Source organism: Cololabis saira, chromosome 18 (assembly GCF_033807715.1).
Source record: "Cololabis saira isolate AMF1-May2022 chromosome 18, fColSai1.1, whole genome shotgun sequence".
Taxonomy (NCBI): domain Eukaryota; kingdom Metazoa; phylum Chordata; class Actinopteri; order Beloniformes; family Belonidae; genus Cololabis; species Cololabis saira.
In genome coordinates, this window is record NC_084604.1 from 31,270,235 (window position 1) to 31,286,976 (window position 16,742).

A 16,742-nucleotide genomic window follows, 5' to 3' on the forward strand; every position below is an offset into this window, starting at 1 on the left:
TCCTCAAATAACCAACTGCCTCGTGTCGGGTTGAAACTTCTCTCAAATCTGTTGGGTAATGGATAGATGTGTCAAATCAAAGAGTGCTCACATCGGAGCAGAAGACGGCCAAACAATAATCTTTGACGCGACGGACATCAAACACCTCTTTGTGCGCAGCATTTGTCATTCACTCTCATTCGAAGCTCACTACCGAGTGCCGCTGGAACACACGGCGGCTTGATTCGACTGGGAAGTCAATGTGCCCTTGGGCTGCATCCTTTTGACTTAAGTAGTATAAGTAGTGGGTTTCTCACCTCCTTTTTCACATCGACCCCAATGTCCGTGCCGATAGCCGGCTTTCCTAATGTGAGGAGAATCCTGATCTTTTCAGCTTGACCTTTATTCACAATCCAGCACAGCAGATTGGGAGAGATTGCATTTGTGTTTACTGATACGAAATGATTTGAAACCTGATTAGGTTAATATATCCGCCACGGCCAAGCAAGTGAATATGCATTTATGAACTGTGGTCACTGTCATCAATTGATCCGAGAAATCAATAGCTTGTTCTTCCACGACTCACGGAAAAGACTTTATTGAAAGCTTTCTCCTCTGTGTGTGTGTGTGTGATTCCCCCCGCAGACCTGGACGACCCGGTGATTACGGTGCACCAGAGTATAGGAGAGGCTAAGGAACAGTTCTATTACGAGAGGACTGTATTTCTGCGCTGCGTGGCCAATTCCAACCCGCCTGTCCGCTACAGCTGGCATCGTGGGAGAGAGGTCCTGACACAGGGCTCGGACAAGGGGGTGGAGATCTACGAGCCATTTTTCACACAGGTAAGCCAGAGCCAGCGTGATACGGAGGTGTGACTTCAACCAGAAAGAATGGGAAAGGAGGCCTGAAATTGTTAAGACCTGAAAATGTAATTTAGTCTTTTAATAGAGGTCTGTGTTTGCCGTCATGATGATGTGTGTCGCATGCCTTTCCTCCTAGACTTTACAGAGATGGAACAAAAGATCTGAAAACATCTAGCACAAACTAGCAAAGCCCCCTATCACAGATGCTCTTGTATTTCCAGATTTATCTATTTGCTCTCAAAATCCCTTCTTGTATAAGAGGAACAGAAAATCGATGGATGGATGAATGTATGGGGGGAATATAAAACACACATGGAAACATGAGCTGAAAACTTCAAACAACAAAAAAATTGATGGCAAAAGAATCATACTCTTTGAACTGCCCTATATGCAATGCATTTTTTATGACTTTAGTCATAAATGCACGATTGAAACAGAAACTGCACGCGTCTTAATCAGATATATAAAATAAAGCTGCATAAAGCTGGACAACAAGGATGACCTCTGCATGTTCTTTGAGGGCATCTATGAGCTTCTTGCACCAGTGAGCTGCTGGTATTTCCGTCCTCATCGCCAGTGCTGCATGCATACTTCATTAAAGTTTTTCAATCGGCACCAATAGTAGTGATGATAATGATAGTAATAGCTTGAGCTGCGACTTTACACTTTTTCTTCTTCTGGAAAATGAGAGACCTATAAATATGTTAAGCTGACCGGATATCGCAGACCCTGATGACACACATCCGGTAGGTGACCACAAGTGGAAGCAAGATGCTCTTTGACAACATGGAGGGTAGACGGAGGGTCCTGGACGTGGGACACAACAGGCTGGGAGTTGCAGGTTTCAACTGAGGCCCCGTTTACACGGAGCAAAAACGGAGGCGTTTTCATGCGTTTTGGACGTTCGTTTACACGAAAACGGAGCTCAAAGTCACCAAAAACGATCATTTCTGAAAACTCCAAAACTGCCAAAGTCGAGATTTTCAAAAACTCTGTTTTCACGTTTGTCTAAACAGAGGAGAACGGAGATTTACGCTTCAGAACGTCACATTATGCAACAGAAACGTCACCAGCGTCATGTGTGCGACCTGTGTTTACAATTTGTTTGGCCACCGTCAATATTTTCTTGTATTTTACCTGTTTTATATTCTAACGTCACACTTAAAAGTAACTCCACTTCTCTGTCACTCCAAACGAAAGACTCTCGTTCCGTCTTGGAAGTAACTGGCAGTCAAGGCTGATTTATGGTTCGGCGTTACACCAACGCAGAGCCTACGGCGTAGGGTACGCAGCGACGCGCACCGTACGTAGACTACGCCGTCGATTTAACGTGGAACCATATTATTCAGGCTTTACACGTGTCATTTGTTGACATTTTTTTACAGGACTCTGATTGGCTAGCATGACTTTACGCTTCTCGTTACACTGCCCCCTGCAGGTTTGGCTGCTCATAGCACCTTAACAGCATATTTATGCGGGTTTGTGTAAATGAAGAGATTTTGAAAACGATCTCGTGTAAACGATGGAATTTTTCAAAACGTAGAGGGGGAAATATCCGTTTTTGTAAATACCCGGCTATGTGTAAACGGGGCCTAAGACACATGGGAGGTGTGGCTGATGCTCAAGGTCCTGAATAATTAGAGATAGCCCTGGCTCTGGAGGAGGTGGCTGGCTGGGACTTGTAGTTTCTTACTGACATGGAGTCACATGTTAATCTTGATAGAGAGTGACCTCTCAAAAACTTGAATTGAGGCAACTGGACTTTTCATTTGTTCTTGACGTTTCACCCTCCAACAGAGTTTCAAGGTTATAACCCACTGAAGTCACGTGTAAGTCACTGACCCCACAACCACCTGTGGGTTGTAAGTCTTTTGTCCACTGTCAGTGTATTACCTGGATGGGAGGTGAAATGTCTTCTAGAACAGTGTCTCCCAACCTGGATCTCTGGGGGGGTGCGAAACTTTGTCTTCTTTGAAATTATGCAGTTGTAAAAATTATATTTGCGAATGAGTCATTAATAAGACATTGTTAGGAATAATTTATGAATGTCTTGAATATTTTTGGTGTTTTTTTATACACTGGCGACAAACAGGAAATGATTTCATTCCTTATTATTATATCATTACTCAACATTTAATCTACTCCGACAGGTTGTTAAAGGAAAAATGTTAAAAAATGTTAGTCTCATATTAAAAGAGACATTTTTCAGAAATATTTGTATGTCCTTTTATGTCCTTTTGTGCGTATTTTATACATTGGTGACATTGGAGAAAAACAAAGTCATATGTATACAGAGTAAACCAAAGAGAAATGTATCAAAAAAACATAATTAATGTTCATTTTTTCAATTAAAGACTATTTTGGTACTAGTACGTACGGGTCGGGGGCCTGGCTGGTCTTAGACACAAGTAGGGGGGGACAAGGAAAAAAGGTTGGGAACCACTGTTCTAGAACAAAGAAAAGGAGGTCCAGATGTCCTCATTCAAGCTGCTGCGATTTACCCTGACCCGGATGACTGAGAATCTACATTTCAGCAGATAGAGAGCGAAATCAAAGATTCAAGTGAGGCAGGGGCTTCATAGTGAGATAATTCATCTGCTAAGACTTCACTGAGCCAATCACAAACTTCCAGGAGGGCCTTGTTGTCTGAGTCTAGATCAGCCACCAGGATGAGGAATTCCACAGACGATCCGTCGCACTCGTACCCGTCCTTGATGAGGATAAACATCGTCTTTGTCACCCCTTTATGTCGATTAGATGCATCAAACAAACTTTTTTGAACTGACTCAGCAAAGTGAAATGTATACATAGTTCTAGTGTTATAGCAGTATACTATAATATATTAATATATATTATATATATATATATATATATATACATATATATATATATATATATATATATATATATATATATATATATATATATATATATATATATATATATATATATATATATATATATATATATATAATAGATAGATTTTGACCATGAATAAACCTCAGCCTTGTCAAGTACTCTGGCACATATCCACCAAAGTGCATTTCCTCATTCTCCAGAAGACTAAAGAACTCTGAAGAGACCCAGGCAGACCCAGACAGAGGTCCAAGCCCCCCAAAATCTGGCGTGATGTTGCAGTTGTAAAGAAAAGCAGTGTTCTATCACCAGTGGAGGTGTTTGTAGCTGAGATTGCACATTTATATCGCCCCAAAATGTTTTTATTATTGATTCCATCTGTCATCAAAACAAGTTCTATCTTCTTCCAGGTCGCAGGGTGGGGCTGGAGTCTGTCCCAGCTTGTCGTCAGGCAGGAGGCAGGGTACACCCTCGACAGTCAGTCCAGTTATTGATTCTTTCAGTCAGAATAAACAAATGAGAGAGGCGTTTTTGGCCTAAAGAGATATTGAACAATATATTGTTTACTGCTGTAAAAGCAGATTCAGGACAATTATGTAAAAGAACAATAGTCACTCACAGAAGGTAAATAATCATACATCAGAGTAAATATTACTGCAATGCAATGTGATTAGGTGTGTGTGGGTTTTTTGTTTAGTTTTTTGTTACTCGAGGGGCTAAAACATACAATCATAATTTGTAACTGATAGCATTTATTAGTCTTAGTAGTCTCCTAGCAACTATGAAAAAGCATAGTAATGTATTCTAACACACTCACTATCAGCATTCTCACTGCAGATATGAATAAATATGTTTCTAATTCAAAACAGCATTTTGTCAAAAAGGTCAAATATACAACGGGAAAAACTGTAATTGTAGAGTTTACCTTAATGCTTAGTTGATGAGAGCGCCTCGTGTTTTGAAAACCTCACGGCCGACTTCCCTCACAATTGAATGATTCCTAACGTGCACTCATTAACCCTACAAGTACCAGATTTCACTAACCCAGTTTCACGCTTTACATGCACATTGAGGAGCTGCAGATGCGGAAAGGCTGGCTTTCCCTCACAATCAGTTTTCATTTCTCTCTCTCTCTCTTTTTTTCAGTTGAGCAAATGGATTTTCTTTTACAATCTGAAAATTGAGAGGCTTTGTTCCAAAAGGGATTTTGTGCAGTCAACAAAGAACTGATTGAGCCTGCTCAGTCACTTGTAAGGGAATTGTAGTTTTTGAATTGATGGAGTTGAATGTGATTTGTTTGTGGAACTCGGAAGAAATGCAAATCTTTCGAAAAGAAAAAAGATGTGCAGTGGAAAAGAAGCTTAAGACGAGAGAGAGAGAGAGAGAAAGAAGTGAAAGGGGTGTTTGGCCAAATGGAGGAAGATAGCTGGGAGCTGATGGATTTGGTGAAGGGAGATGAAGAAGCGGCACAATTGGGCCTCAGTACACTCTTTCATTCTCCATCCTGTCCTCCGTCCAACGCCTGTCCTGCTTCCGTCACTCCTTCATTCTGCCCTCTATTAGAGCTCTAATTGGGTATGAAATTTTTAGCACATCCCAAAACCCAGAGATTTAGCATTTTGAGTGCAACTTCCAATCAGTCCTAACTAAACTCCCAGTAATTTTCTCACATAAATGGTTAATAACCTTATTTTCCTTCCACCAATATATTTGCACCAGCCTGAAATGTCCTCAGACAAATGTAGAACTTGTTCATAAAAGACCCAAATAAAAGCTGCAGGGTCCAGTTGAGCCTGCATTTCTTCCTGCAGGTTTCCATGTTGGTCAGAGAGATGTTAAGTTCATCTTTATACCTTCCGCCCTCCATTATTCTTCATTTCAGTGTTACTTCAGCACCGTGTAAGTGTTTTATATTCCCCCGTGATGCTGTAGAAATGCAGAGGTGGCATTTCAAATGCCGTACAGAGAACCGGTTTTGACTATAAAACTACTGCCCAGAGCTGTGGGTTTATTCTAGAAATGCTGTCTTTTTATGCTGAATGTTGATTTCTTCCTCCAATGCTCTGTCATCTCTTCCTCCACAAACTGCTAGAGAGTAGCACAATTACAAGAGGGTAAATAATTGATCTATTTTCCATCCCTTTTCAGGTTCTCAGGGTTTATTGAGATTGATTCTGCTCGTTTTGATGTTTCCAGTGGATGTGAGCTAAAATGTATTCCTATTCTTATATATGATGTTGCCTTTTTTTAACCAAAGTAGTGAACAAAATTGAAAATGAGCACTAATAAGAACATCTAAGAGTATAAATAATGCAGAAATTGTAATGCTCAACTCAGGAAACTCAGCTAAAATGTAATGAAACCAGACAGAACACAAACCCTATTCAACCAGCTAACGCCGCGGCCGGTTAAACCTGCTGCGGCGGTTGGTCAGACGTGAAGGCACGCCAGCAGGAAACGAGCAAAGAAATCACTCTCGTAATCTTACTGACTTTTATTAAACTAATATGTGTTGAACTAACTAAATTGCATTTTGTTATGAGGTTGTGTGGGTTTGTTGGTCTGGCTAACTACCAGAAAATTAATTAACTGCTTACTAAAATTTGCCGCCAGAAACCTGATACAGTGTAATTATTTATTAACTTCTTAATAAGGGTTTCACTGGTGCTGAGCTTGTTTTTTTTCCCCCTTGACCATTGCCATGTTTAAAACCATTTAATAATAGCATGAGGGTGTATTTTGACCTGGTGAATTAACTGTCACTGCTGGTTGACAAATGCTTCATAGCCCGGCACTTGTGGTGGTTAACGTGGCACCCCGTTAATGTCTCAGCCCTCAATCTATTGAAGCCTCCATTATTTCTGAAGATGAAGTCAAAGTATAAAAACAAAGCTGAACATACTTTTTTTTTTTGGTTCCATTCAGCCAACACGTCTCACTCCTCCATAATTTCTTTGCCCTTTACTAGCTGCCATTATTTCCCAGTACTGGAGCTGCTGTGTACTTTACCGTTCAATCTTCCCATCAATGCGGCCATCAATCCCCCAGCCACTTTGATTTCATGTGCTTGTCCTTTCCTCTCTTTGCTCCTTGCATTATCCTGATGGATTTTTCCCTCCAGTTGAGCCCCCTCACTTCCCCTACTCTTTGTAAGGTTTGCAGCCTGACAACTACAAACGTCATCCTCTGATAAATGCCTAAAAAAGCAGAGGAGGTGACAGTAATAAATAAATAAATAAATCCAAATAAAAGGGGTGGGATGTGGGGTCCATGTCTAATGTAATACAATTAAGCTATCCCCGAGCCGTTGTGGATATGAAAAGGTTTATGAGACGCGAGCGATTGCCATATTCGTTTTTTAATTTTTTTATTTCTTTCGGGGCGCCTCAGTATGTATCTGACTCATGTTTTAATCTGCTTCCCTTCTCTCCTCATCCCCACACCCACACACTGGAGTCAGCCAGATCAAAGGTTTGCATCCTCCTCATAACCTTTTGGGCGAGGCTCGTGGCTGACAGGGCACGGTTGGAATCAAACACAAATTCTCAATTAGATAGCCATTTCTGTGGAGAGCTCCCCCACTGAGCCCGGGCCACATTTCTGGAGCTCAGCGCTGCAAATCCTGCAGGCCTTCTCTGTGAACAAGCTGGCACTTTTCTTGTTCTTGGGAAATATGATCCGCATGTATTTTGGTGTCGTAGTAATGTCTTTTGAATTCTGCTGTCTTTTTCTCTCCGCTTCGTCCGGTGTAAATTAATCCGTTTGGCCTTTCTGTGAAGCTGTTTGACCTTTTCTTATCACCTTTCACGAGGGTCTACTTGTGGTATTTCTTTTACGCAATTCCGGTGATTTTGTGCACATTTGCATACCAGTGTTTGTTTGGTCCGAGCTGCAGGGGGAAACAAAGATTCTGAAGCTGAAGAACCTGCGTCCTCAGGATTACGCCAACTATAGCTGCGTCGCCTCTGTCAGAAATGTGTGCGGCATTCCTGACCGGAGTGTCATCTTCAGGCTAACCAACAAGACAGGTAGGCATGTGGACTTTTTCCCACATGAGAGATGCATTATGTCCCAAGTTACGGTTTTGTGGGATTGTCTGAATTGTCAAACACACGCGGGACCTTTATTGCCGCAGCTTCCCCATCCATCAAGCTGCTGGTGGAAGATCCCATCGTGGTGAATCCTGGTCAGACGGTATCTTTGGTGTGCATCACCACCGGAGGAGAGCCGCCTCCAATCCTCACTTGGATCACCAGCAACGACAGCCTGCCACAGAGGAGCGTGGTGAAAGGGGGCACGCTCACGCTCCCAGCCATCACCTCAGACGAGTCCGGCGTCTACAGCTGCGTGGCCAGCAACAACGTGGGAAACCCGGCCAAGAAGTCCACCACCATCGTGGTGAGAGGTGAGAAGATACGACAGCATGTACAAATGTACAGAATCACTCTATATTACTCATATTTAAACTTGTAATATATCATTTGAAGTTTTCAACAACATCTCCTACCTAACCTTTAAATGTAAGTAAGTCATTCCTATTCTTATATATGATGTTGCCCAGATTGGAAGTTGGTTCCATAGTAATGGTGCCTGATAGCAGAACGCCCGCCCTCCAAATCTACATTTGGATACTGTAGGAACTACGGGTAAACCTGCACTCCGAGAACGGAGAGCTCTGCCAGGAACATAAGGCACTATCAGGTCACGGCTCAACAGAGTTGCAACTCTTTGTCAGCCTGGCTACAGTGCTGAACAAAAAACGTGGGTTACTTTTGGTATCCTCTATCAACGTTGAATAATAATCTGTTCTGGCTTTGCAAATGGCTTTTTTATATACTATTAGAATATCTTTCCATTCAGGATAGGAGTCTACAGACTTACAAGAGTACCACTTCCTTTCCATTTTACGCACGTTTTGTTTCAACATGCGGATATCTAAATTATACCAGGGAGTTAAGTCCTGTGGTTAGAAACCCTCTTTTTCAAAGGAGCAACTTCATCTAAAGCTGAATGCAACAAGTCAGCAGTGTTACTAACAAGGAAATCAACATCTGCAGAGGTAGAACCCAGGTCACTGGCCTCGACTACTTCACTATTTTCCACTGTCTTAAGATGAGCAATGGCCTCCTTAAATTTAGCAATAGCTTCATCAGACAAACATCTGCTAAAGTAATACCTCCTATTTTGCACTTCACCATCGACAATATTAAATTCAAACGTTATTAAATAATGGTCGGATAAAAGGGAGTTTACAGGTGACACCAACAGATCATCAGTTTCAAGTCATGTCTTATGTACTACTCTAACTGGACTAGTGTTACCTCCAGACCTGCAGTAATTCTACAATCACACACAGACATCTGTATTTAGGTGAGCGCTCTCGTGTTGGAGAAGTGGAGTTTGTTTTTCACTGTATTTTACTTCCATTGATCCCCCGAGGTGACGTAGAGACCTTGCCTTTTATTCAACGAAGACCTTCCACTTATCATTAACCTTGAATATTGAGTTAAAGATGTCTGAGCAGACCCTCAACCGCTAGTTTTCAGTGGCTGCACGTCACATTTTGACATGTGACAAAAATCTGAAAAACGTGTTTGAGTTGCCATGGTAACAGCAGTTTAGCGGTAAACATAACCAGAGCGTTCGTTGAAGCCTAAAGGTTTTTGTGTTGTCAGAGAGGAGTTTGAGGTTGATGAAGGATAAAAGTTTCTTACTGCGTGATGCAGCCACACGCGTCATCATCTCTGTTTTCACAAGTCTCCGTGTGAAGCTTAAGGTTGATTCATTGCTCTATGTTTATCAGATCATTATGCTTTATGGGGTGGATTTAGGCTAAAGTTGAAATCTAGTATCAAACTATGTGCCATAATTACGTGAAAGAGGCAGACAAGGTGACGAGAGGAAATGTTTTTAAAAGATTCCTGCCTGAGCATCACTGAATTACTTACATATGCATTTGCACAGGTTTAGAAATATCTCATTACCTCTGTGTTTGCTGAAAAGGGATAGTTTATTTGTGGTGGAATGTTTACTTTACAAATCACAGACATGGCACCTTCACACTGGATTAAAGTCACAGACCTCCTCTGTAATTATTACCATTACAGCAGGTCACCGGATCATTTCAATCCAGAGAGAATCGAGTATTAGACTGTTAAATTATAGTACTTTTACTAGTTTGTATTAGTGTCTCTTCCAGAGGAGAGTGACATGTTTTAATGTTCATGCTGTACATTCGTGGGGCACTTCCTCACACCTGTAGTTGGTTGCTGTCACTTTAAGAATCCAGCAGGTTTTACTTGTTTGAGGTGAGTTTGACACGAGACAGTCATTTAACTCAGCGGTTATTAGGGCTGAACGATTAATTGCATTTGCGATAATATCGCGATGTGATAAAATTGTGATTTTCTAACCGCAAAGGCTGCGATTTGACCAGTCACGCGATCTGGTCACGTTGCCGGCAGGGAAAAAAAGTCAACAGTGCTGCATGTAACCTACTGTATCTACCATGGCCTCAGTTTTAGGGCTCGGTCAGGCGGGGCATTATAAATGTATGGGCTTTATAAATGTATTAAATATATTAGCGCGGAGTGGGCGTGGCGAGGAGCTGCGCGCGGCGAGGAGCACGAGCCGGGCGCCGGCGGACAGTGGAGCCGCACTGTGAAGCCTGATTTATGGTTCCGCGTTAAATCGACGCAGAGCCTGCGCTGTACTGTGCGCGTACCGCGTACCATACGGCGTAGGCTCTGCGTTGGTGTAACGCGGAACCATAAATCAGCCTTAAACCACCTGCAGCCTGTCAGCTCATCAGGAAGAGAAGTTAAAGAGCGGCTGCGGCTGCTGGTTTGTTTTGTTAACTCTGAGCTTTGTTGGTTTGTTTGTTAGTTTGCTGGTGGTTTTTTTTTCTCTCTGTGATTTTTGAGTTATTTGTGAATAGGTTCTGAGTTTCCTGTGAGGAAGGTTTTTTTGTTCCCCGTAGGAATTTTTGTGTGTTTTTCTATTAAACTACGCCTCGTTTTGGCTAAAGTTTAACCCGGTATGGTGTCGTGCGATTGGGTTCAGAGAGAACGACCCATAACACTCGTGTGTACAGACGTGTGTAGACGTGTTAAAGAGGTAAAGCCACAGATTTGTTTTCTTTATTGTTGTAATCTGTGCTTTAAATAAATCTGACATTGTTTATTATAAAACAGACTGATTTATTGCTTGTGTAATTGAAAAATACATGAGAACAGGGCCTTGAAAAAATAATCGCATATTAAATCGCAATATTGAGGAAAAAAATCGCAATTAGATTATTTTCAAAAATCGTTGAGCCCTAGCGGTTATCAGCTGGTCCGACATCGGGACTCAACATCACCTTCACGATGGGCCGTGACCCAAATCATGGAACATTCTCTAGTGCTAATGACAAGATGGCGTAGTTTAAACCTCAGATTGTACAGAATTAACAGTGCTTTCATACACACAAATTTTAAATTGGCTATTTCAGTCCAAATGCATTAAATGCACATTTGTTTTATTCAAATATGTTGGTTGACTTGTACCACCCATCCAACCTGAAGAGTGCTCTTACCTTGGAAACATGTGTTAGATCTTTACTGCAGCGTTGATTACTTATCGCCAATCAAGGGCAATCCTGGAGGCAAAAGGCTGTGAAACGGTTAATTAACATACACTGATTCAAGAAGTGGTTAACAGCAGTTTAACAAGGACGGCAGGATAAGGGTCATTGGTGGCTGTTTGCTCATTATCAGAACGATACTCTCCGAGCTGCTCCTCACCTGGATGGCACAGGAAGTGAAGGATCGAGCCGTGTAAGCCATTACATGGCACTTTTTTTTTTTTGCATCCTTGATGTTTTGACAATATGACAAAGTAGATAGCTCGGGGATGATGGGCACTTCCTGAAAAACAACCTGAAACATAAATGCACAAGGAAACTGACTCTGATAGTCTGCGGTGGATTGTTATTACTAAGCTTGAGCATTAAGGGTTGCCTGTCGCTGACTAGGCTTTCATCAGTGATACAGTAAAGGTTCTTAATGCCCTAAATGTGAAGCTGCTGGTACATCTGACAGGTTAATAAAAAGATGCTTTAATTATGGGAAGCCCTACAAAGGAAACAGCATGCAAGCAGCAATCTTAATGCAGAAAAGATGTTTTATTTTGCATTTTAATTTTTTGAAGAGCATCATACACATACACACACAGGGGTATATGAATCAGCATTCATCAGAGGAGCTCACAAATGTAAGTTTTTTCCCTTTCATCTCAGACATAATGCCACAGCTCCATCATCAGGTTGTCTCGATACTCAGCCCGTTTGAAAGTTTTTATTTAGATGAAAATGAAGTCACCAACAGATCACTCGTGATGGTTCCCCTGATAGACAAACCCTTCTCTAGATCGTGAAACTGCCCGTACAGCTGAAGACCTGCGAACTCAGGAGTTTACATCAAATAGAAGATGTCAGACTTCTCGTGGGAGCAAATAAGTCACGGTACACTCAAACAATCGCTGCAGTAAATGTCACTCTCATTGATGCGGCGTGCAGCCGGGGCTGACAATAGTACTTACAAGGGATCCTGCTGAATATCATCCTGGGTAAAGAAAACTCCTAATTTCTGAAATTTGCACAATAATTGGACATGCACTCAGTCACTGAACAGTTCTCTCCAAAGCTGCAGGGAATTATCTGCACAGATTAGAATTGAAACAGGAGCAAGATGCATTATTGCAAAAAAAAATTCAAGGATTTCCATTTTTGGAGGCTGCTACCAGCTGACTTCATTCAGACAAGATATCGGCCTGCTGACATCTGTCTGGTTTATTTAACTGTTAGCCTTTAAATAGCCAAAGTTTTTTCACATCGTTCATGCAAACAACAGATTTATAATAACCTTTAGTGCTTTTTTAAATCCTAAAAGTAGTCAATATGCCTCTCAGAGGGAATTAGAAGGTAAATATACTGAAGAGAGGAAACAAGAGAGGGGACACAATTAATCATATTCTGACAAAATAAATTAAGAATCAATAAAAACAGAAAATAAATTGGAGCCTTTCTCGTCAGATCAATGAATATTCGCTCACGCTGGTGTAGTTGAAGGATCAATAATAACACACAGTTACTTGAGAATGTAATGAGGTGGCGTGAAAGTCACATAATCCAAAAAAAAAACATCACTAGCGTGTCCTACAAAACGTCACTGAGGTCAAAATGCGCTTGGACGAAGTGACGTAAAAGCCCTAAAAGCAAAAGACGAAGCTGTTTCCCGGCGTGGAACCTGGCTTCACGTGTCGTCACACATCTCATGATCACTGGGTCTGATTCACTTTCAGTGACGCAGATGCAGCTCTGGGATCACTGAACACCAAATAACTTCACATCAGCGCAAAGGCAGAAATGCCTCCACTTTTATTTATTTATTTATTTTGCACCACTATAGATGAACTGTGAAGCTTAATGTGTCGCGCCAGCATCAGCACGTCCCACTCCATCCTAACCAGTAGTACGTACTCCGGTGCACTCGTGTCATGAGGTGCAGAAACTTAACTTTATGTTCTTGTAATCTCCTTGGTGACCTGATTTTTTTTTTTTTCTACATTTTTTTTTTTTTTAACCTAAATGTGTGTTTGAAGCGCACTTTTCTCCTCCGTTTGTTCATGGTTTTGCACATGTCTGTGGCATTTTGTCAGACTTATTCATCCCGTCACAGAGTGTCACGCCGCACGAAGCTCACAGGATTAGCTGGGAAGTGGCTGCTGTGAATTTTCATGGATGCTGTTAAATTGGCATCGTTATTGGAACTTAACCTGCTGTGTATATTCTGTTGAAAAAGAAAGTTGCTTGGTTTTGTTTATTTTAGTTTATTCCAGGCATGTAATTAAAAAAAAAAAAAAAATAAATAAATAAATATATATATATATATATATATATATAAATATATATATATATATATATATATATATATATATATATATATTATAATAATAATCATCACTGTAATCATCGTCAAACGGATGGTTTGAAAGCTGATGAGCCGCAGGGAGATGATTCAAATGTTCCAAAATCTGGATATTTGTTTGCTAGCCTGACATCCAGTTTTGTTTGTTTTTACTTATTTAATTGTTAAATTCTTTGTTTCTCAAGCTCTACCTCTCCACGGACAGTACCCTTAATCGGTTGCAACTGTAAGTGACACACAAAGTATTGCTTTAATTCCCATTAGCTGCTAGAAGAAATCCAACGTGCCAAAGAGTTCGGTCTGCCTGGTCACGTTTTTAGTTCTCAACAGACATAAATCTTTGATCCCAAGTGGTAACGTTTGATCGATTCTCACTAGCGATGCCTTTGATACAAGAGCTAATGCTGACAAGCAACAACATGCAACAATTTTATTTCTCGCAGTTACTTGTTACGGACTCTTGGTCATTTGTGATTTGGTGGTGTAGATTTTCTGTAAAGGTTGTGTTGCGCATGTACTTATCTGCGATAGGCCTTGATGAAATGAGATGAAATGAGGAATAAAAAAAACAGCGTCATCTCTTTTACTGTATGTCCATGTTTTAGTCGTGTACATGAATTATGTCCTGTATGTTACATGATACACATAGATTTTAGTTTCATTTTCCATTTTTATCAGGCCGTTTATGGCGCTTTTCCACTAGTACCTACTCAGTGCGCCTCGACTCGGCATGCCTCGCCTTGCCCTCGTTTGTTTTTAAACACCCAGGTGAGAAGTGGGCGGGTTGTAGCGAAGCTTCTGTGACGTATTTGATTGTGTGATCTAAACGGAGAAGACAACAACACTAAAGATGTAGAACCTGGAGGAGATGATATATGTGCTGCTGGGTCTGTGTCTTGTGTTCAATATCAAGTTAAAAAATGAGAGTGAGAGAAGCTTCAAGCGGCGACGCTTTTTTTTTGTCTGTTTGTGTCGGCGCTGATGAGAAATCAGATGAGAGCCACAAGCAGCTATGAAGTGACAGAGCTCCTGGTAGATCTGGTCTTTCCTTATCGCCCGTCTACATCCCTTTTTAATTCTCTCCTCGGCCACCAGGTTTATGAACATCTGCACCTCAGAGTTGGATCATGAAACAGACGTTTGCGCTGCCATTGCCTGTTGAATAAAATCACTGCGAGCCGCGAGTCGGTCTCGCGCTGATATCCCGCTTCCTGACTCAAACGTCTGACGGCCCCCCGACCAATCGGTGGCGTGTAGTGTGATGACGTCAGATCCAGGGCCGACTCAGCACGCTTAGAACCTCGGCAGAATAGGTACAGAAAAAGTATCTACTCACCACGCCTCTACCCGCCTCGGCCCGTAGTGGAAAAGCTCAAGACGGGGGCGTGGCGAGTAGAGGCGCGCTGAGTACGTACTAGTGGAAAAGTGCCACGTTTAGATTGTGCTGTGTTTTCACATAAATCCGACATTTTCTGCTGTCATAGACGCATTTAATTTTGAGTTTATTTAATTTATTTTAATCATGTTTGATAAAATTCATAATACCATTAGTCCAGTTTCGGGCTAAGATGAATGGATGCTGTGTGTGTGTATGAAAAAAAGCAAATAATTCACCCCCAAAAAAAGAAAAGTGTCCTGGAATCACAGTTTTGTGTTTACTTAAGCAGCTCTGATGGGTGAAGTGTTTGGGTTTAAGCTACCCTTGCATGTATGTGTTGATACTGCTTCATGTGCACGGGAAATGCATAATAACTCATTTCTGCTGCACAGAGGTAATTCTGCATGTGTTGCAGGGTCACCTCGTGGCCTTGCCTTTGCTTATCTCAGCGTGTTCACCCTCACCTCCGGTCCTTGAGAAGCCCTAAGAAGCCTCAAGGCGGCTGCGTTTATGAAAATATGCATCTCTCCCGAGCAGATGGGAGCTTCTCCGGCCATATTGCCCCACCAGCCAGACTCTCTTCCAGGGCTCGGCTGTCTCCAGGCAGCGCAGCGGGACGCTGACATCACATCACCCCACTGACAAGATCCTTTTTATGGATTAAGGGTCCTCAACATGTCTTCAAATGCGGGTCAATAACCTGCTTTTCTCTCGGTCCACTCGGCACCACTATGATGAGATGCAACAACACTGTGCTTTGGGGCTTGGTTATTTATACCTTTTTTGTTGTTGTTTTTATGAGCGATCTGCATATGAAAAATGATCAGATGGCTCTTGAACGTGGAGCGTTCTGTAGATGGTGTTGAAATGAGGAGCTGGTCTGGCATTTTATACCCCTGTCTCCGAGCACATACACTCACTCTGCCTCATCTCTGCGTGATTTTCCCATCTTTTTGCAAAGCCTTGCATTTCCTCCCTGTGTGATGAAGAGGAATGAGCCGCGCCGCAGCTATCAAACATGGACTCAAACAGCTAGGCGCCGTCATCAGATTTCTGCAGCGATTCTTCCAGGAGTTTCTGGCCAATTCAAACACGCAGCGTCTGCGTCTGAACACGTCAGCGGTTGCGTCTGCTGGCATGTACACATCACTTTAGGGTGGCGTGAACACGTGTGTGTGTGTGTTTTACTGCTGCGTGTGATTCATTATGAAGTCAAATTAAAGCTGTAGGTCGGTTTGAAGGTTGACAGCAACATTTAGGACTCTTTGCCTCTCCCTTCCATCAAACAGCGGGCATGTGTGAGTAGCTGCGGTACTGCAAAGCTGCTGACGATGCAATGGGAACACGGGGTGCTGATGTGAAGTAGGTGGGGCCAAAAAGAGAGGAACATAAAGTATGTTTGGACAAATATGCCAACGTGCCCCAGTGCTTTGTGGTTTGAAGGGTTCTCCCGCACGTCGTCCTTCTCCGCGCGTAACCTTGAGCCTAACGGTTGAGGAGGATAACATTTTCGCGAGAAATCCATCTGTCTCCAGGAGAGTACTTTAGCTCCGCGTGCTGATATCTTCCATGAGACTGAATGGGGAGTGCAGTCTGACACTTGCTTAGAGATGCACAGGCAGGGCTGAGTGAAAAATGAGATGGGCTGATGGGTAGACATGGAGATAATGATTCAGAGCGAGTGTGGAGTGACTGGCA

At 42.1% G+C, this 16,742-nt stretch overlaps 1 protein-coding gene across 2 annotated transcripts in view; it reads left to right on the forward strand.

Moving 5' to 3' along the window:
* mdga2a (MAM domain containing glycosylphosphatidylinositol anchor 2a) overlaps positions 1 to 16,742 on the forward strand; it is a 269,982-nt gene that overhangs the window by 137,922 nt on the left and 115,318 nt on the right. For both annotated transcript variants that reach the window (XM_061746664.1, XM_061746665.1), the window contains exons 4-6: positions 625 to 821; positions 7,594 to 7,726; positions 7,834 to 8,103. In XM_061746664.1, the coding sequence (XP_061602648.1) occupies positions 625 to 821; positions 7,594 to 7,726; positions 7,834 to 8,103 (600 nt within the window). The remainder of the gene's footprint in view (positions 1 to 624; positions 822 to 7,593; positions 7,727 to 7,833; positions 8,104 to 16,742) is intronic.